The sequence below is a fragment of the Melitaea cinxia genome, chromosome 4 (assembly GCF_905220565.1).
Source record: "Melitaea cinxia chromosome 4, ilMelCinx1.1, whole genome shotgun sequence".
Lineage (NCBI taxonomy): Eukaryota > Metazoa > Arthropoda > Insecta > Lepidoptera > Nymphalidae > Melitaea > Melitaea cinxia.
Window position 1 is genome coordinate 7,242,240 of NC_059397.1, and position 23,879 is coordinate 7,266,118.

General features: G+C 31.0%; 1 protein-coding gene across 1 annotated transcript; it reads right to left on the minus strand.

The window, feature by feature from the left end:
* Nucleotides 1–9,946: 9,946 nt before the first annotated feature.
* On the minus strand, nt 9,947–10,582 carry LOC123670256 (achaete-scute complex protein T3-like). Its single transcript, XM_045603764.1, has one exon. It carries the CDS (start codon nt 10,580–10,582, stop codon nt 9,947–9,949), a length of 636 nt encoding a protein of 211 aa, XP_045459720.1.
* Nucleotides 10,583–23,879: the final 13,297 nt, after the last annotated feature.

The following is a 23,879-nucleotide window of genomic DNA, read 5'->3' on the forward strand; positions in this document are numbered from 1 at the left end:
TTATTCATACAACAGACACATCTATCGTCAATAGGTTATGGACATACACATATATATGTGTAAAATTATACCAATATTAGTATGGTAATATTAATGGTGTGGTTAATAATAAATTATTATTGAAACGTCTGCAGTTAGCCAACTCAGTATCATTTCTATACGCTTACGCTTCAGCCTGTAACATCCCACTGCTGGGCATAGGCTTCTTTCCCCATTTAGGATGAGAAGCAAAACTTAATTCACCACGCTGCTCCAATGCGGGTTGGCGGATACCAATTACAATACTATTTCTATAACAGAAGATAATCAACTATAGCTGACACCCACATCATACCAACGCATGTAACAGAATACAATCATGCCAACACGCGTTACAGGACGTGACCATGCATAGTCACCTATCGCCACACTAAGTACGTTTGATATTTCAATGATTATTTAAATTTCATCCCCTATATGTATAATTATGTCAACTAATAAAATTGACATACCGCATGAATGACTATTTAAACAAAAATTCGTTACAATAACATTTATTTAAAAATTGTTTACACCTTTTTAACGTTACTCATACATTGCGTTGTAACATACAAGAAGGTTTCACATATGTGCGTTATTTTGAACATTTTTTTAAACGCTGAAGCTTGACAGCGTCGGTCACTGCGTAATGTTTATACATTAGTATTAGGAAGTGTAGATACAATATTTTTCATTTCCTGTTTGTAAAGAAGTAAAATTTTGGAGAGTAGTTTTTGCATTGTTCGCATACATCCGTGGGAGCGGCTACCTGGCCCCCGCGGCGCAGTAATTCCTTATAAATCGACATCGAGTGAGATATCCAGAGACGCGGCTCCTTTCCTGCTGCGAGGGGCGCGGGGTGCGGGCGCCGGCGAGCCGTAACAATGACGCACAATAGTACACTGATCTAGATTAGTGACGCGTATTGTGTCGCCAAAGGGTTGCGTCCTTTATGCGCTACACAAACGCTGCGCCCGCGCATAATGCGAATTACCCGCAAACATCTCGATACTGAATTCGCACGGATTCTATGAATTTCTAAAGAAAATAAATATAACTTTTGACAGCGGACCACGCATCGATTCTATCTTTATTTGTCATTGTAAATTCAAAATACAGATATGAAATAACAATAACCCTTTGATTGTAATATATTTTATAATATTCAATAGAATGTACGATGCTTTGAATAGCTTTCGTTTTTCTACTCCGAGGTGATGTTAGTAATTAATTTTCATTTGGAACATAACTAATAATCATACTTTCAACTTAATTAGAGGCTAAGACGCGATATAGTAGAGCCTAAAACAGAAATCTACTCTTTGAAATATTCTAATAGTTTCTAATGACTTGATTCTTATTAACATAAGACAACCAGCAATTAAGAGAATTTGGTGTGGTTAAAAGATGTTATAATTATTATTTACTTCCAGAACTTTTAAGGGCTAATCTTTTTTACATCAACCCTTCGCTTAAAACATTTTAGAATAGAGATTAAATAATAACCACATAAAAACAAATTTAAAAAGGGTTAAGGGTTTGCATCGTTAATATATAAATACAAAACAAATTCCTACATTCTAGGTTATTTTTTCAGCCTAAATCCAACATTGATAATAATCGAATGAAAGAATATAAACATTTTAAATCTTATTTTGTCGGTTGAAGCATAAAAACTCTCTAGGATAACTATTAAAAATACTAATATAAAAACGACTTGTCCTTTTAAGTCCAGTAAAAGAGCAGTCAAAATATTTTATGGATGAGAATGTTAACACTTTTGTCAAACGAGATCACCCACACTACACACAAAGGGTACCGATGTAAATCTTTGCTTTTATATGCCGCTAAAATCATTTCGATTGGTCCTTAAAAAATATAGATATGAACAAAACGCTAAATGCAATAAATTTCTTCAACCTGTTTCCCTAACCATTCATAGTTACACTAGATTAAAAAAAAATCTGTCCTACGTTTCGTATTAATTCAAAACTCCTGTCTATCGAATTTTTTATATACAACCTGACCGCTGTCATAGGCGATTGTAAAACGTAAGTTAAAAATTGTATAAATGGTCTCGGGCGCTGTCGTTTGAGCTCCTAAGGGTTGACAAAAATTGAGGTGATTTGTCTTACACGTTTAGATTTCATCTCAATTTTGAAGAATATTTTTTCGCACCTAATTGTAACACCTTTTTTCGATCGATCGACTTTTGTGACGTTTTTTATATATATATTTTTCTTATTAAACACATGAAAACTTTTTTGGGTTAAATTCGTAGTTTTATTGCAACTGGCATCAAAAGATATATGTTTGTATAGCTGGACATAAATTGACCCCTACTAAATCAAGGCTACACCATTCATCACTAGTGCGACACTTATTTATTAATGCTCACTTTTTGTCACTCTGAAAGCAGCCGAATGGTCGCCTATACATAAGAGTTAGCCGCTCAAAATATACTTTTGTTTTATTTATTTCTATTTAAATAACGCTGCGAGCTTTGTGGTGTCATCAGTATCAAATTAGATAAAACAATTAATATTTCATCCATCCTGATTCTCACCTTTGGTGGTACAGTATTTAGATACGGCTATCACATATTTCCATATAGCTTTTGGATTATTCCGATCCTTAAGAACACATTAAGGAATTGATAAGATGGTATAAAAAGTAAAAATGATTTAAATAAAGTGACTTTATCAAAACTGTACGGAGTGCAATGACGAGCAAAAAACTAGCGGAAGAGGATGGGACCTTCCAATATTAGTTTTATATCTGTCAGAAAAAACCTGACACATGAGAGCGATTGTCGATCGAAAGAAGAATAATGGGAACCCTTTAAAATGGAGAATTATTTACGAACCCTTTCGGTAAGTAGAGCACCTGATACGGAAGCCTTTCGCGCATTTCGTGGGAAATAATGTCTTCGTACATTTTGTCACGTTTCTTAGCAATTTTGTACAATTTGAGATAAACAATAATACTATTATTTTTATTGATGTTGAAAATTTAAATGTTTGTTTATATTCTTACTATTAAAATGTTTTTGCTATTGATGCATATCTAAATAAAAACACTGATTTAATCTATGGAATGCAGACAAAAATCTCTGGAAAAGGATTATAAATATGTCAAAAGAAAGATTAAATAAAAAAAATGCAAACTTAAAACTATTTAACTATTTTAAACTATCAAATATTGTAGTTTTTTCTATAGAAATTAATCCTATTTCAACTAAATATTTACTTACTGGATCATATATACCTATTTTTTTAAATATAAATAGGTTTTAGCTATTCTTAACAAAATTTCATTGTTTTAAGTATAAGAAAAATTAAAGATGCAGTCAGCACAAGTTCAAGACTTAACACTAGCCAGTCACGTCCTGAATATCACTAGTAACGAATAAAATGCTAACTCAGACTAATCAAAAATAGACTCAATCTCTCAGTAATAAAGATTAATTTTAACTGCATAATTTTTGAATCTATATCAGGCATGCCCGCATGGTAGTATAGTGCAGACACGCGTCAGCGCATTGTTGATAGTACTATCTTTACACTTGACTCCAAATGTAACCAACCTTACTTAGATAACACAGTTGATCAAGTAATATTATGTACAAATTTTAATTTATTTGTTTTTCATTGGTGTTAGAAATATCAGCATAATCAAATCCATCGCAACAAAAGTAGCGAGATGGCAATAATAACGTTTGCTGTGTATATTTTCATAATATTGTAAACATATTAATAAAATCAATTAGAAAAGAATGTCGTTTTTTTATTTTCGAATTAATCACTTGGTCACCAAAATTAAGTCACTAATATATATTTTATTACATTATCATCATCATTCTTATAACATTTTCCACATTGTGTACCATAAAACACATAAAAATAATCTAATTATGGTGTTAAAAGAAATTTAAACTATTTTCACATGAAAGTGATCTTATCGCTAAATAGCGGTTTCTTCCACAAAATATTCTCTCAAGTTTTAAAACTGTTGTTTAAAAAGTAAAAGTAACGCATAATTCATTATATACGCGGTTAAATAATATATTTGACAAATGTTTATCAATTTAGGATTAAAGGCAAAATAAGGTAATATTTTAGGTCTAAGTTTTTTTTTTTATAAATGCTTTTAAAGTTATTAATGTATATAGTTATGAGCAATAAGATATCTTGCATATCTTGAATATAGTGATTACTGTTGTACCTACCCGCGTACATTTTTTTTTTAATTTTGTTTGAATTTTAATACCAATATTTTAAAATGTAATTTTTAAAAAATCACTTCAAAATCAATATGACTAAATCTAACAATAATCTTACAGCCAAGAAAAAATTAATGAAATATAATTTTTAGAAATCATTTTATCCGTTAAAGAGTAAGAGCAACGTGTCTAGGGATTACTTGCATATAGGTCAAAAACATAACCTTCTATTTGGATTTCACCGCAGCCATATAAAAAAAGAATTCCATTAACCAAGCGTCAAACGGTCATATCATTAATTCATGAATCTAAATAATGATTTTGTCACCTCCACAAGTGCCTAATGTCACGGAAGCTATATAGAGCTTAATAATTTGATCGCTGTCATAACAACGGATACGGGCCATTTAAGCTTATTTCGCCTAATTGAATCCTAGAGAATTAAGCCTTCCCTACTTATAATCTCCTTTATGGGAATCACGCCGACGCCGACGTCTTATGGATCACATACTCAACTGTCTCCTTAAGTATTATATTTTTTATCTACAAATCAAGAGCGGGTTACAAAAGTGTGAATACGGGTCTTTAATGGTAAATGACGTCTATTAAAATAACAAAAATTAAAATGAATAGAATATTGAAAAATTCTCAATATCCGCATATAAATATTTTTATTTTACTTTATAATATATAAAAAACCTAAAACCTATTTCATATTGATGTCCCCTAGGTTTAAATTTTAAAGTTATAAGTTAAGCATAAAAAATAAAACCCGCGACCTTTGTTTTAATTAATAATTAGTCATGTTTTCAATTTGTCTACGTTTTCATCACTCCATAAAATAATTTAACACGTTAAGAGTTGTATGGTCACTGGTTATCTCTACGTTCCATGACAGATGACCGCACCGCTTGATACTGCAAAATACATACAGTAAACAATTTTAGTGCCGTCTTGTAATATGAAATATTGCAACGAAAGTTTTTTTTTTAAGTTTTTTTAATATTACCTTTGAAATATATGAAAATGACAACATTGTAAAATATGTTCGGTTATGAATATTTTAACGTCAAACAATTTGCATAGTATGAAATATTTACTTTTTTCAACTGTCATAGAAAATATATTTTCTACTACCTACATTATAAATTTTAGAATTGTAATATAAATACGTATATATAATAATAACTATATTAATTTGCATTTTTTTCTGCATATATTAATAGTATAAAATAGTTATTTTTGTAAAGTACGTGATTCTAAATCAAAAAAAGTTTTGTACTTGTAATTTTTATAAATATATAATAAGAAATTGCACAAATCAAATATATCGGTACATCAAAGCTTCGCTGTCATTTTAGAAATATTACTAAAACCCACAGAAGTGCTCTTATGTGGTTGAAATTACTTTTTCTAAAGTAATTTCTATATTGAAATAAACTTAAAAGTCTCCAAAGTGTTCTCATCCTTAAAAATAAATACTATTCAAAGAGTAACCGCAAATATCTAAAAAGCGAGGATGTACAAAAAAATTGTTGCAAATAGTAATAAGTGTGAGCTATTTGACGTTGTTCGTGCGGAAAAGATTCTCAAATTGCACATCACAAAATATCTTCCGATTACACAACTCGAGTATCTCTCGAGGGGTACGATTATTACTTTTTATGAAACAGTGAAAACTTCACTAAAAATTATTAATATTTCTCGTAGTTTCAAAGTATCGTATATCTCTAGCCATTCATAACGATGGTAGGTGTAATATAAAACTATGAGTTTGCGGTCAAGTGGTCACATTTACGGCTATAGATCTAATTATAAATCGTAATTAGATTTTGCAGCTTCCAGTCTTCAACAGATGCGTAAACACTTTTTTCATGTTTTCACTTTCTTAGTAATGCATTGTTATATCGTTCTAACAATATTAAAAAAAAAACTCGCATCGATTTTTACACACACCAAACTACAAATTGTAAGTTTATAATAACTTTTTACATTTTAATTTTATTAATCTATACAATCCTATTTTAAGCCTTACAGTTTCTTTAATTTCCACTCCTTCTCAAAACCGTTTGATTAATTATTGCTCATTATTATTTCAAACAGAAAATAAAAGTTAAAACTGATTTTCAACAACGTTTCATTTATCTAATTAATCATATTAATTATTTATTTGTTATTGACAACTCATTAATTAATTTACGCATATATTTAAATTAATGTTTTCAATTCAATTATGTAAATAGGAAACGTCAATAAAATTTTCATATATTACGTTTTCGCTGATAATTATGTGCATTAATAAAGAAAACTTTTTCAATTCGTTGTAACTTTTTGTGTCTGACCTCACGCACTATCACACGGTTCCCGCCGGCGGAGGAAGCCGGTATCCGACAATTATTTATATCGCTCGTTGTGGCCGTGCTTCGACTGTTTCGCTAGCCCACGGGTGTAGGTAACGATTTCGCACAACGTATCACAATAAATAAAATTTTAAATGTGAAAATAAAAAGTAAATAAATTGCTACATTTCTATTAATTTTTACGTTGTCTTACTTTAAGACAATATATGTAAATACTTATAAACGTTTTAAATTACTTACAGAGTGCTAGTATATGTACAATCTACATTATGAAACACGTATTTCGCGGTAACTTTTGTTTTTTTTTTTTCTATCTATAAATCGTAATCAACACCCATTTCATTAAAGCGATTAATAAAAGATTTCATTTTTAATCACGTACTTTGAATTATTTAAACGTAATTATTTAACAAGTCAACATCGCCTTTACAAATATTCGTTCGCTAAGAAGATAATTATAATATGCAACGAATGTTACTAACCAACGCTAATACAATAAATCTCGTAGGGAGACGAGACAGAGGCTATAAAGTATTTGCATAAACGGCGGTGCTTGTCTCGGACTGTCGTTTCATTATATTTATGCGGAACTACCACGGACATATCAATTTGAAATTGGAACATCGTTCGATAAAATTTACATTTACTCCAAATATATATATATATATTGAATAACATTTTTAATCATCTACATATTAGTGTCAACTTCGTTAATAGCACTTATTTCAATAGAATATAATGGAAAGTAAAAAGCAAGAGCCTATTCAAGGACATAAAACAACAATAACTATATTAGGACTCGAGAAGTGAAGAACAAGAAAACAATAGCAAACTTCAACAACCTTATTAAGAAAGCAACTGATTGAATTGATTACATCGATGGCTTTTAATATTATTTTTTTTTTAATTAATTGGTTGATGTTTATATAGATAAGTAAAATATAATAAGGTGTATAAATAGAATCCGTAATAAGTATCGATACTCTGATATATTGCTTTGACATTATACGCACTGGTAACATAAAAACAACTCTAAGAGACTGTGTACTTAAGAGGTGCAGAAAAACACAAATGGTGGTATTAAGTACAGTAGTAATCCGCCTGTAGCTTGAGTTTATCGTTTATATTTCGCAAAAATCACGAACGGAACAAAGCTCACGTGCTCGTAGTAATAAGATTACAAATACAAAATGAAACGAATTCGACACAATTTAATAGTTTCCGGAGTTTACCTAAACGATTTTGTTATTCACGATTTTTTGTTTGATAACCAACAAACTGGAAGTATAGAAATCTAAAAATAAATCAATAAATTTCACTTTTATAAACTAATCTTTATATCTTTATTGAGAAACACGCTTTATATTTTACTTTCAAACTAAGTGATAAAAAACAAAATCGCCTTTACGAATTTCATTTCTAATTACGATCGTTAATTTTCTTTTCTATCACAATATTAACCATAATCGTAAACTTAAAACAGTGATATCGAACAATTTAAATATATACACACGGTTTAATTAGACTGCAAGCATATAAAAATAACCTCATGAACAAAATGACGAAATACATTTAAGCACATCAATTTAGGTATTGTTTTCGTATTCTTCATAATAATCTACCAAACAAAAACGAACAATGAGAGTTTTAAAATTCGAACTTTTAAGTTAACATATTTAAAAAAATATAAATAGATATATAATAATATCATCTCTTGCCTACGAAGTATACACAAATATGTTATATTAAAGATCATACGAATAATTATGATGAAGTGCCTCGCATTTTAAAACACTATGTCGTGGACTTGAATAAAGGATGGTGGTAGATATAATTCGATGCGAACTTATTTTGTCGCTTTATCTGGTGCGCTTTATTTGCACATGTAAATGCATTTAGCTCCCACCTCCTTATCTCGCAGAACACCATTAATCTTGTATAACAATGTCCCGCGGTGTAACATCTACGACTTAATCAACAATTCTTTGGTGTAATTTCAGCACAATTTCGGCGTCTGCGTTGATAACGATATCGGCCCAAAACTATAAAGACAAAAAGATTTATATCGCGTTTTAATCGAGCCGCTTCCGAGGTTAATTTAAAATATCAACGGCTTACTATTTCTTTATTTGGAAACTTATCTTTTGCGAATGAAAAAGATAATAAAAAGCATTGTAAGTTTTTCGATATTCTCAGGATGCAGTTGTTTTGATAAATTCGAACAAGCAACCAGTATTTGTTAGTATATCTTTAGTATATTATGCCATCCTTAATTACTAGGATGTATATAACCTGCCTTTTGCATAAAACCCTTATTTTTTTAAATAAAGTTTTACATGTTACAATATCAGTGAACATGCAAATCACAATTTTATAATTATTTATTAGAATTTCTTCTCAACTTTTAACTTATAAAATTTTATTTTTTCTTTTTGATAACGCGCGTAGGTATACAAACCCCATACTATAACCAAAATGTTCATTATAACTGAGTACCTGTTACCGACGTGTTATTAATATCAAAATAGCTGAACTTACATTACACATGCTCTTTTATTGTAGTCATTGATTAGGAAATGGAGAAACCTGAACGAAAATAATGTGAACACCAATCATCTGGATTAAAACGGTCGGCTGGTATTATTTTATATTTACAACACTACAGTTCGAAAGCAGTGACGCAATCAAAATATATGACTTATTATGATTCGAAATTTTTAATTTAAAAACTTCCGGCAAATTAATACCATACCAATAAACCTTGAGCTTACATTTCATCAGTTTTAATTACTAAAAGGCACTTCAAATCAAATACGAGTTACAAGAAATTAATTAGGACACGTCCATAACAAACAACTTGTTACAGTTGTGGTTATCGTACTTGTAAATGTAAGCTTTAACCGCAGTTTATCTCAAATTTTTATCTCCTTGTCGAATACTTTCACTTGTATTTATAATTATACATCTTCGTTAATATAAAACTAGAAAAAAAACTATAAACTTTCTGCTCAACTAAAAAAGTGCTTTCAATTAAAATATATCTCACTAGAACAACAAAAATAAGCTATCCATTGACTATCACTTTTATCTTAAGATGATTTACATAAAAAATATATATATAAGGGAAGCAAAAATGAAAATGGTAACATATTTTTAAATTATTTATTTTTAATTATATTACAATTTTCTATTATACTATTCTACTTTCTATATACTTTTATATTTCCTATAATATTTCACAGCCAAAAACTATTTATACATTTTTTTTACAAACACTATAATTTCTTTAAATTTTTATTTTGTAATGACTAGGTACACACTATATTTGCATAATACAAAAATTCTCCTACTTTTGTTGCCACCATGTAATTGCGTCTAGTAGCTCGTTATCATCCACAGTAGCTACTTCAGAAAAGTGGCTATTTTGATAGCAATCATTGTTTGCCGAAACACTCGAAGAGATACCCGATGAACATTCCGAGTTTGTAGGCGAAGGTACCGATTCGGAGTAAGGTGACATTCTTCCGCCGAAAATTCCTTCATCGACTTCATTGTGAAGAGACTTATCCATTGCAATTTTACTTTCTTGTATAATGCCTATAGCGGCATCGCTCTCTTCAATTAAACTCTCCAGGTATCTTATGTACTCGACGACCATACGTAAAGTATCGACTTTGCTAAGTTTCTTACCGGAACCTCGACGTGAGCCACCGGACAGAGCGTTTACGATCGCCGCCGGCAATCTTTTTCTTAATGCGTTAAATCCGTCGTTTACTTGCTTCACACGGTTCCTTTCGCGAGCGTTCCTTCTTGCTATTGATGCCGCTTGTGCTCCACTATAATTATACTTATATGTATACTTCTTGCTTGTACAATCCATGTCCAAGTTTTCCTTAGTATTCGGTGCAATTGGAGTAAACTTTGGTAACTCGTTCTTGTAATGTGACAAATGAGAAACGTTATAATTCTTGCTTTGAAGCATGACGTGTTTACGGTAACAATGTTAGAAAAACCTTTATCGCTCTCGACTACGAGATAATGAATGAGGGCGAAGGGCTTTTGCGGCTATTTATATAGCTTACTTGAACAAAAAAAAAATGAATAGGGAACACTCCCACCCTTATCCTTTTTTGTTTGGTTCGTACCTGGATTATAATTTTTTCGAAAAGTGAGCGAGTATCCCGGGATTTGTACACGTGCCGTTGAATGCACATTATTTATAATGTAATATTTGAGAAATATTTTATTAGTTATTTTGTCAATTCGTATCGAAATTGGTATCTAGAGAAAATACTAAAATAAAAGGACAAAGTTTTATCAGATAAGTTTTTAAACATTTATCCAAAGGAATATACCAATTATTTATGGTATAGTTTCAAGATTTCCAGATATAACATAAAATAGAAGAACTCGTTTCTCCTTGGAAAGTTCTGAATCTATACGCATTTTATTACAGATAACTAAAAATAACGCCTCGTTTAGAAAGAAGTAATCAATATAAAAAGGGAAATATTATCAATTTCCACAAAAAAATTACATATAATACAACAAATGGTTTAAAATAAGGTTGGTAACAATAAAAATAATATAATTCATGAATTATTATTATTGAAATTTTATTGTTTAATATTAGATTTATTGAAGAACTATAAATAATAATAATTTGTTATATTTATAAAAAACGGTTTCGTTACAATTGCACTAGAAAGAACTGTGTTTCCTGAGCAGTATATCAAAATGAAACAAACATGAGTTGTTGAGGTAATCTCCAGAATGAAAACTGTACAAAGTGTATCTATTTTCGTGCAGATTTTTTTAGAGAAATTGTTAAATTTTGAAAACGTATTACTTGAAATCAGTTTTAATTATAATTATTAATTACTTTTATATCACTTTTATTTCATATAAAACTTTTAAATTAAAGACAATAATAAACAGTATCTTAATTACTTAAATAAACTTTTATAGATTTCAACAAAGAAAATCTTAAAGGTATGCTATTAAATAATAATTCACTTCTTTTTTCATTAAATTCTCTTTAAATCAAGTGTAATTCTTACAATGGTAAACATATAACAACGCAATGGAAAATTTATTACGGTTCTAAAACGAAACAATATATATTTTATGGTATTTATGCCAATGACAAAAACCAAAACCAATGGTGATACCTATGTTACCCCAAGATTTTACAATTCACATTCAACTTTATTCTATAATAATTAAAGTTTAGATTGCTACTATAGTTCATAGTACTAATTTCTGCGAGCTCTTTGGGCGGCATACCTTCAGTGAATTTTCTGAAACGGTTACGTTAATTTAGAACTAAAAGTGTCAGTATTTTTGCTCTCGAATCGACAATAGCCTACTATTGTCACTGTTATTGTGCTATAAAAAGATTACAAGAGGAATGTGGGCCAGCCATTGAGACAACGAAGAATGAAATGCTTAGAAGCCTTCAATCATTCCCATTGAAGTAGGCGCTTAACTTGAGTTTAATAGACTACGTGTCGCCTCGACAAGTAATTCATATTTAATTTTGTTCCATTGATTCTCTTTGGTCTACCTCTTTTTTCGGTCTTTTATATTCTTGTAATGGAATAAATTATACTTCTTAAATCTTCCATTTTTATGGCTAAAACTTTTGTTGAAATATTATCAGTAAATTAATATATTTTAACTGTCAATATCATTTTAATATTTTGTACTAAGCATGATTTTATAAATAGATATACTAGGATTCAATTTTAGATTTTACCATTGAAATAAAAACTAAGACAACAAAAAATATTGTGACTCGTCTATAGAAAAAATTCATAAACATACTAACGAACGATATTTTATTACAAGCACTTAATTAAAAGTAAGTTAAGGCTTCATTTCTTATTAAAGATCTTGGCCTTTTAAGAAGTTGTTAAGAATCTTCTCATCACATTATGCGATTATTATTTTTATGTGAAATAATTAAAGAAGCTTTAAAAACTATAAAAGTCTTGTGTAATAAACTTTTGCGAACTATTAATACGATATAGATATGAACCGCTTTTTTTAGCAGTGGAAGAAAATGCATAGAAGATAATGTGTCCCTTGAGTCATATAACTTCGCGCATCGCTTCTGAATAAACGCTACACCCATCCATCATTTACCTAGGCTTCTTCTTGCAATAAGAAAAAGTTAAATATAAAAATTGTGGGAGTGATACAGTCAAGTACAAAATGAACACAAAAGCACCACGGGCGTGCACACAATGCGATCGTCAAATAACATTTAGCCAGCCCACACCTTAGAAAATCGCAAAATAGAGACATCACCAGACAAAGCGTTATAAAGGAGCAAACGGGACCATCACCGATAATTACAACCTTTATAAAATATACTTAAATGCGATCGTATGACATGCGTAACAATGATATTAAAGAAGGCCCTTCAAGCGAATCTGTAACACTATGATTGAGCACCAAACATTTTTTAATTTAAAAATAAATATAAAAGTATGTGTATTTTATATAATATATTGATAGGTAAAAAGCAAGCTATAAAAGTACATATTGATATATTTATTACTTGTTCATTTGTAATATAGGACTCCTGCCTCGATAAAGACACTAAAGTTATCTAAAATGCTATTCTATACAATCAATATTGTCTCTATTTAAGGGAAAAAAATTCTTCAAGTCTATCTTGAGCGTATTCACAATTGGATCGTTGATAAATACGAGAAAAACGTTGGCATATTCTACTTTAGCATTGATATTTAGTGCAGTTAACCGAATAAATACCGAGTATCGTATTGAATCTACATATAAGTGGGCAGTGCTCTCGCAATAAACTCATTGGGCGGATTATAGACAAGTACCGATCGCTTGACAGTTCCATTACCCAGGCAATGCGTAACTAATATTTATACACAGTATATACAATCCTCGCAAATTTGCGGCGCGGTGGTCTGCGTGTATTGGATAAGTCTTTGATCGATAAAGTCGTTGTTTAATTACTAAACTGGAACTGAAACGACTTTCAAAGATACCGCACCGTGTCCTCGCGAGCCTCCTTTGTACGTTATTATTGATCTAGGAACTAACAACGTTATTAACGTATGATAATATGTACCGATCGTAAATCTGGTTTTTATTAGTTGGAAGTAACATAAGAATCTGATAAAGTTATTAATACTTATTAAAGGTGAATGCCTAGCTTAAGAATAATGATGAAAATATCGTCGGGTGCTATATGCAAAAATGAAGAGTACTATTTATTTGTCTTAACCAGATAGTTTTACTTTTGTTTAATCTTTTCTTTTTGCATCAAACAGATTGTTTATTTTGAAAACTATAGGTTTCTACTTATTGTAATCTACAATAGCATCTGAAGACTGAAGAATAAAAGGGGAATACAACACAGTAATACAAATTACAAAAAAAAAATAATTACTAATATACCTACATACATATATAAGTCAATCTATTTCATTGATTTTATTTGCAATAAGTACGAGGACGTATCGACAGCGAATAGGCAAATAAAATATCTAATATCGACTATTTATTAGTATTTGCATAGTTTGGCACAAGCCATATGAGTAGATCAAAGATACACACCTTGCCGGCATGTGTGCAATCCTTTCGCATCTGCCGATCTTGCACTGATTTTTATTTATGAATAATATGACGAATTATGGCTGGCCTTTTATTTGAGCTACCACCTTTCCGGATGTACTTCGGCAGCGGATGTTTCTATCATACAATGTTGCGAAACTATTTTGCTGAGTAATTGTATACCCGAAATTTCTAATAATTTTTTAAATGAGACGAAAATATACCATATATAGACACAGTTTATTTAAAGATATAAGAAGTGAAAAAATATGTTGTTACATTACTTATATAAATATGAAAATTATTTCAAATATCTTCAGTTTTCTTTTATTACTACGTGATCACAATCAATAAAATATCTAAGAAAAATGAAATATAAAAAAAAATTGTCGTTGAATTCTTAAATATCTAACACAAAAAATACAATTTACAACAATCAATCTTACGGTCCAAGAAGATGAAAGACATGAAGTTTGCTTAAAATAAACACAACCAAATATGACTTTATCCGCTTACAATAGTCACACACTGCAAAAAACTGGCCGCGATTAAATTACGAGTACTATTGAAATACCTATCAATCCTCTACGCTTCCATTTAATAGTGTATTTTAATAGAATTATTCGCATGACAGTGCTCTAAGAATCGCATTGTTGCGCAACATCGGTCCCCTATTGATATACAAGCTTTTTAGTGGTCGTATCCCATTGTGATCGCCTCCTCGAATTAATGGCTTAAAGTATTTTTTCAATGGTATCCTAGTAGCACGCGACATGGTACATTTTACTTATATTAAACTTTTAACATCTTAGCTACTAAAGTTGCTCGTATTAAGTATACACTCCTTAAAAATTAGACTTATTTAGTTTGTCTTAACCTATATTTAGTCTCCGCGAGTCCAGTTGGTCTTTAACGATTAGTATTTTTTAAACTATTTACACCAGCAACTTGAAAGTTTTGGTCACTTCCTAGCTGGTTATCAACCACCTCTATGATATCAGCACAGTGGAAGTAATCAGACATGTTGTACAGTAGCATTTGGGGTCTTTGCGACCCCAAATGAGTATAGTTCAAATTTAGCTTGGTATATTTTTTGACGTTTCCTGGTTTTATTTTATAAATTTGTATAGAGTAAAACTGTTTACACATTGTATACAGTTATATTCTCATAAAATGACAAAAAATTCAATATTTTCATGTCTATTAGCGATCGTAAATAAAATAAGTTTGCGAACAAGGGGGTGCTTTGTTTACCGTGACAAACGGGGATGGGGTGTCTAAGAAAATGTGACGTTCGTATTACGTTTTATTTATTTTTATCATAACTTGACTATTGTGACGTCATATTTGTTAGAGGTAATAATGAAAGTGTGACAGCTTCGCAAAGTGGAATGAAAAAAAGGGGTTCAAAATAGTAAAATTTTGCGTAACGTATTCAGAGGACGGCCCCTTATATTGTTTTATTTATTCATAACCATACTATGTATATCATTATGCATTTGATTATTTGTTTTTTTTATGACGGTATATTATGAAACTTGTCTTTCAAAAGCCATTTTTACAAGAATCTAGTAAAAGCACGTAAATTAGAACGCTTAGTGCAGTCTGATTAAGGGTCCTCTGATGGTGAAGTTCCAGGCCCAACAACACCAAACAGCGATTTGCAAACAATGAAACGAGGAAGATGTCACATCTGCCCACAAGATTGCAGTTGAAAAACGATCTGAAAGTGTTATAAATATGCTAAATCTATCTGTGGTGACTACTCGAAGAAAATTTTTGATAAATTTTTATCAATTTTCTACTTCCGATAGCTTTGTTTTGTGTAATATTGAAAATGTACCTTTAATGTTGTTTACTATTTACTAGTATTATTATGCGCTTCAGTCTGTAATATCCGACTGCTGGGCTTAGGCCTATTTTCCCATGTAGGAGAAAGATTAGAGCTTAATCCACCACGCTAATCCAATGCGGGTTGGCGAATATATTTTCTACTATAAGTAACGATGGCTATCAGGTGTACGTGTATATGATAACAACCGGAACCGATGGCTTAACGTGCTCTCTGAGACACGGTGGGGAAACCCACAAGGACAGCACACACACCCAGACCACGGCAAACATCAGTTTGGCCAATACAAATGTTTGTCATCTGTGGAGATCGAACTCGCAAACGCCAGCGCAACAGCCACAAACCAGTGCTGTGACCGTTGCGCCAACGCGTCATCAATATTATTCTAGTCAAGTATTATTATAGCAAAAATGGCGTGAGCTCATGTTTGTTGTCTATAGTTACCACGCTGGGCAGGCGGGTTGGTGACTGCAGAGCTGGCTTTGTTGAACCGAAGACGTTGCTGCCCGTCTTTGACCTGTATATTTCAAAGCCAGCAGTGGGATGATTATCCCGCTATCAGTCGGCTTTTTAAGTTCTAAGGTAGTTTTTAAGTAGTAGTAGTCAAGGTAGGTTTCGTATAGTTTTTATTTACTGCCATTATTTTGGAGTAAACGACCTCGCGCGACCACCAATATTAGTTTTTTTACGCGCCTAACTACAGGTTAATAAAATTTATGTAATTTTTAATGTATTTAAGGCACTACTAGTTATCTAATTCTGAGATAGACAAACTTATGCCTATGTTTTTAATTTTTTATTTAGACAACACGTGAGTAATAAGTTTTATTTAAATTGTGTAATTTTAAAATCAAATTACAGTTTAAGTCTATCAACTTTCCGTCATCCAAGACGCACCCCGGAGCGAAACGCAAATTGAAATAAAATTTAAGAAGCCTATAAAATGAAAGGTAACAACAGGAAATAGAGACGACTTAATAAGACGTCATCTGTGACCATATTAAAGATTCTGTGAGAACTATTCTTTTTTATGACACAGAAATAAAATAAATTTAATTGAAAACGTAGTTCATTAAACGACTATTTAAATATTTATTTTACGATTACATTTAAAATTAATGATAGAAAATGTCATATTTAATATAAATATATACCTACTGGTGTATTAGTATTACTATATACTCGTACTGTTATCATTATTAATAACTATAATTCAGTTGTTACTACAATAAATTGTATTAAGGGCTCACACTAATAAACTATGCACATTGTATGGTATTCGTAGTGTCTGTAGTTGTCCTAATTTTTAAATACCTGATATGGTAAAGTGGTTAAGTCCATACTGTTACTACCGCCTATAAATAATAATGCAGGGTAATAGAATAAGTTCCGACTCCCGTGTATAAAATTATGAAGACCCTCGCTTAAAAACATTCTTAATTCTACCAAAAATTGCTTTTGGCATCTCAAGTGCCACTTTCTGAATAAACTTGATTGTGTTTAATAAACCAGTACTTGTGATAAAGAGTTTTTCACTATAGAGTTTTAATCAGCAAGTTGAAGTTGCAGTAGGTAAGTCACATGTGTTGCAAAATCGATGGTCATAGCATATGGTATACGGTATACAGCGTGTGGTATACAATATACCACTGTATATGAGCAAGATCGTCAGCATTTGGTGCGAACTTGGAGAGGCTTATGTGCAACAATGGACTGCAATAAACTGAAACAAGTAATTTATTAATATATAAATAAATACAATTTCCTCATACTTTATAATTGTGTTTGCTCGCAAACGAAAAAAAAACCGACTTCAATTACATCGACGAGTAATACAACGTAGATCGACTAAAAAATAGTCAAGTAACCACGCGTTATCAAAGATTACTCAAAAAGTAGTTATCAGATCTCGATAAAATTTATATGTGACCACATGATAAACATTAACTTTCGATTAAATTAAAAATTAACAAAATCGGTACACCCAGTAAAAAGTTATTGCGGATTTTCGAGAGTTTCCCTCGATTTCTCTGGGATCCCATCATCAGATCCTAGTTTCCTTATCATGGTACCAAACTGAGGATATCCCCTTTCCAACAAAAAAAGAATGATCAAAATCGGTACATCCAGTAGAAAGTTATTGCGAATTTTCGAGAGTTTCCCTCGATTTCTCTGAGATCCCATCATCAGATCCTAGTTTCGTTATCATGATACCAAACTAGGGATATCCTCTTTCTAACAAAAAAAGAATTATCAAAATCGGTACATCCAGTAGAAAGTTATGTGGTATAATACAACGTAGGTCGACGAAAAAAGCGTCAAGTAAAAACGCATTATTAGATATAACTCGAAAAGTAGTTGTTAGATCTCAAATAAATTTAAATGGGACCAATTGGCACACAGTCAAAAGTTCTGATGTAACATACACATAAAAAAAAATATACAGTCGAATTGAGAACCTCCTCCTTTTTTGGAAGTCGGTTAATAATAGGAAACAAAAGGTTTGACCCACTAATCGAACCTTTACAGGTTATACATTACCACATATTTAATCAGAACGTGCTGAGTTAAAAAGATATTTTCAACGATTTAGTAACTTCATGAAATATAAAACATGTCGTTTAACTGACCTTAACTGACCTTCTGGTTAAGGACTCTCATTAGGGATACTATAATTATACTTATAATGTCATATTAAGTATTATACCTACTATTTAGACTCATTACTTTGTTTTTATTCAATTAAATGATTATAAAACTTTGCTAGAAGCGTATTTATATGGACTGTTTATGAATATTTAATATTATTAGTAATAAACGTTAAAAATATTTTAGCCATAATAGTTTAATTACGTTATTTTATACGTACTTAATGCTTAATTTTACGATGAAATCACTAAAAGAAATTTTTATTACTTAAAAATAAGTATATAAAAGTATGGAGGAGCTTTCAGCACGTTGAATTCTTTTTTTACGTTCGTTCGTATCGCTTCATGTGGTAAACTTAAACTTGTTGCTTGTACATACATAATTATGTTATGTATTCACAATTAAAGAACAAAAATTTGAAATGAATATCAATGATGTTGACGTACATTTATGATAATATTCCAAACGCGAAGTTAACAATTACAATGAAATCTATCTCGTTATTTGAAATCAATGAAAATAAGGTGACTTTTTACTTAGCAAAGAAAATGATTGTCATAGAATTATTTTAAATACAATTACACCTTTCTAGTGTTTATTAATAAAAAAATACGGAAAGCGCTTACTTTTACACCTCTATACTTTTATAACAATGCATTAATATAACACTTTTATATAGTATACACATAAGACTATAATTTAAATATGATTTGAAGTTTTTTTTACTACTATTATGTGAAATTTTCCGTTGATAAAATATTATGTTGGACGTCAACCTTTTTGATATACGGCTGATAGCAAAATAACGCGACCACTTGACGAAATAAGGTTTTTTTTTATCGTGCCAGGAAACTAAAAGCTTGAATTCTGAAAATTTTTTCAATTATTTACAATAAATATTTTTACATTGCTATCATAGTAATATAGTATCAGAGCCGTATGTGATTATCTGCAAGAACCAAATCAACTAATCAAAATTATTATTGTTGCACGGTTGATCATTATTTCCTAAACATACTACTAGATGGCGCTGCTAGATATAGACTGCAAACAAGTTTTAAAGAAGTGCGTGGAGGCGTACATATTTGGATTTTAAAAATATACATTTTTACGCAATATATAAATATTTAGAAAGAGGTGGTAGCTTCACTTTTAAAAATATTAAAAAAAATTATATAAAATTACGATTCAAAGGCGCTTTTTAAGCCTATTTGAATTAAGCTATTTTTGATTATGGTTTTGATTGTATTAAGTATTATAATGTTTAATATTCGTTTCAATTGGTGTGTATCGTGTTGTATAATTTTTATTTAAAACCTGCCTCGTATTTACTCGCGGGTTTTAATAATCGTCAGATATGTTGCTATTTATGATTATTTTTCTATTCATCATTCATCATTACAGCCTATCACAGTCCACTGCTGGACATAGGCCTCCATAAGTTTACGCCAAAAATAGCGTGAACTCATGTGTTTTGCCCATAGTCACCACGCTGGGCAGGCGGGTTGGTGACCGCTGTGCTGGCTTTGTCGCACCGAAGACGATGCTGCCCGTCTTCGGCCTGTGTATTTCAAAGCTAGCAGTTGGATGGTTATCCCGCCACCGGTCGGCTTTTTAAGTTCCAATGTGGTAGTGGGACTGTGTTATCCCTTAGTCGCCTCTTACGACACCCACGGGAAGAGAGGGGGTGGCTAAATTCTTTAGTACCGTAGCCACACAGTATTTTCTTTTGCTGTGCTCTTATATAGATTTTTTTTAAAAGCAAAGAAACACCTTAGCTTCATCGATATTGTTCATAATAAATAACTTCTTCGCTCTCTTCAGTGCTGACGTAATAACCAATTTTATTTAAAAATACTATACCATTTGTCAAAATACAATATTATTTTTTGGTATTGGTCTTTAATTAGATATAAATAACAAGTTATTTGCAATATTTGGAAATTTCCCTAACCTTTCTAACTGAATCAATTATAAACCTGCAAAAAGGCTACAAATAAAAAGAAATACACTAATGATTATGTATATTTACAGCTAAACAATCATATTAAAATAACTTTGCTACTTACCCGGTGGCCTAAAAATTTATAAATAGCATTAATAAAATTAGATACACTAATGGTAATTAAATGAAACCTCACGAGAATCAACAACAAAAAAGGTAAATGAAATAGACTCAGTGATTTACCGTGACAATTTATTACTTGAAGCCTCCAAGTCGTACGCAATTAAGGGCTACCACTCAAACATGCACACTCTTATATTCTATTACTAGAAGTTCCATAAAAAAGTTTAAAAAGAACAACGTCAACAAAAATAAAGTATTCTCAAAATATATGTATTTCTGCAAAATCTTTAACATCATTCTAGACTCTAATATATGGTAGTAATACAGTATAAACAGCTTTAAATCAGACATTCATATTACTATGTTGCTGCATTTTTTATTTCAGTATCTTGACTTCGAATTGCAGGAATATTATTGATAAAAAATACAAAGAAAAAAATAAAAAATATAGTAAATATGTATGTACAAATATTATTTTTTATGTATTCAGTTGTTTCATTAGCATTAGATTACTTCTAATAAATCCTTTACTAAGGAACTTTGAAACCGATAAAATAAATAGACTATATAAGCACATCTGATTGTAATAAAATCGATGCAATATTACGCAATTTAAATAGATTTATATAAAATTGAAAAATGTTACACTCCTGTATCGCCGCCCTAATCATTTAAATGCGGTTAAAGCGCATGCGGCTTCCTCTCTTGTGACACTTATATAACTGATATAACTAAAATACTCACGCATTTAAGATATCGCTGACTTCTAAATATCATTAATCCGCATGTAAGTACTTAATGTATTTTTAATAGTTTGCCCGCTACTGATAAATGAAAATTACTTTTATATTCTTTATATCACCGTTAATGTAAAAGCTATAAAAATAAAAATCTATGCCAGTCTGCACTGAGACATTCTTTTGTAGCTCTAACTATATTAACAATAGTTTCATAATATGCGTTAAAAAATTATCACGTATTAAAATAGTAACTACTAACAAAGTTTCTCTTTGTTATTCTTAATATAATCTGCACTCTAAATCGGTGATACGACGATATTTACCTACCATATAATTACGATTTCTACGCGTTGCTCAGTGAAATACGGTAGAGCAAACGCATATCAAAAATGATTTTTTTGCACTTTATAAATAGGGCTATGATATTATTTGATAGTTCGAAAATCAAACTTTGATGTTCTTTAATGTACTATATATTGTTTTTAGTGTACGTAGTTGTTTTCATGTAGCGAAAATAAACGTTTTTGTAATTGGCAAATTTAAAGTTCTTCAATTACAACTGTCAAAGTGAACTTGTTTTAAAACTTCACGTTAAATTACCTACACTCCATAGAGTACTATATAAATATTTTTAAAAAACTTCATCATTACAGCCTATACAGTCCACTGCTGGACATAGGCCTCCACAAGTTTACGCCAAAAATAACGTGAACTCATGTGTTTTGCCCATAGTCACCACGCTGGGCAGGCGGGTTGGTGACCGCAGTACTGGCTTTGTCGCACCCAAGACGCTGCTGCCCGTCTTCGGCCTGTGTATTTCAAAGCCAGCAGTCGGATGGTTATCCCGCCATCGGTCGGCTTCTTAAGTTCCAAGGTGGTTGTGGAACCTTGTTATCCCTTAGTCGCCTCTTACGACACCCACGGGAAGAGAGGGGGTGGCTAAATTCTTTAGTGCCGTAGCCACACAGCACTTGTTTATTGAATATTTACACACAAAAACTTGTTTATTGAATATTTAGAAAAAACATGTTGTACACTATTATTTATTTAAGAAATGAATTGTATGAAAGTTTTAAACATTAAATGAACAAAAAAAGTATATTTAAACTTCATCGAAGCTTTTATTTCTTTTTGTCGTTAGCATCTGCTTTTAATTTAGTATTTTTTCGTAGAGTTACATACATAAAAATGTCGTCTAAAACACATATAATAATTTGCTGGTATTTTTTGCTGTTGATATATAAAATATATTGTTATTGTATTGTTGTATTGTTTTCGTGGTTGACCATTCCTATATTAATTACTTATTTATTTATTTATTTAACAATTTATGTACACTAAGATAGCAAAAGGAAATAGCTCTTATAAACAATGCTGGTACAAAGGCACTACTTATCCCATGATGGAATCTCTTCCAGTAGTCCTGCCACAGGAAACTTATAAAACAGTCGCAAAATTAGCGTGTACAATCTAAACATATAGATAATAAAAATATAATATATAATAAATACATAAATATACAATATATAAATGCACACATACATAATAATGTATACACACGTAGATACAAATAATACGATACTTATACTTATACATACACGCATACACATATACGATACATAGTATAATACATACGATAATATATTCCAATACGTATAAAGACACTTAATTAAATTGATTTTAGACTAGGATTGATTAAGGTAGAATTTTCTCAGTCTTTTCTTAAATAGCGATAGTGTTTTGCAATCGCGATATTCATATGGTAGGGAATTCCAAAGTCTAACGGAGTGTACAGTAAAGGAGTAAGAATAAAAATCGGTACGGTAGGTAGGCATCTGAAGAAGAGAACGTTTAAGAGATCTGTACGGAGAATCATCATCGTGAGAGAAAGAAAAGCGGTCCCGTAGATACGAAGGAGAACAAGGATTAAAAAGAGTCTTAAAAAGGAAACAAAGTATTCTAAAATTTCTACGATGGCGTATAGGTAGCCATTGAAGCTACTTACAAAAATGATTTACATGATCATATTTTTTTAAGCCGAAAGTGACACGCAAGCATAAATTTTGTAGTCGCTCAAACCTGTTAAGTAATTCTTCGTGGCATCTAAACAAGTGACATTGGCGTAATCAATGATCGGATGTATGAGAGTTTGCACAGGAGAAACTTTAATCTTGAAGGGTAAAAAATTTTTGTAGTGCTTTTAGAGAATGGAGCGAAAAGTATACCTTACGACTGATCTCATTGATATAAGCATTCCAGTTAAGATTGGAGTCAAAAACAACACCTAAATTCTTAGCCGAGTCGGAAAAAGTAATAGGAACGCCGTCGACGGTAATAGGGGGTAGTTCAGCTATATCAAGTCGAGAGCGAATGC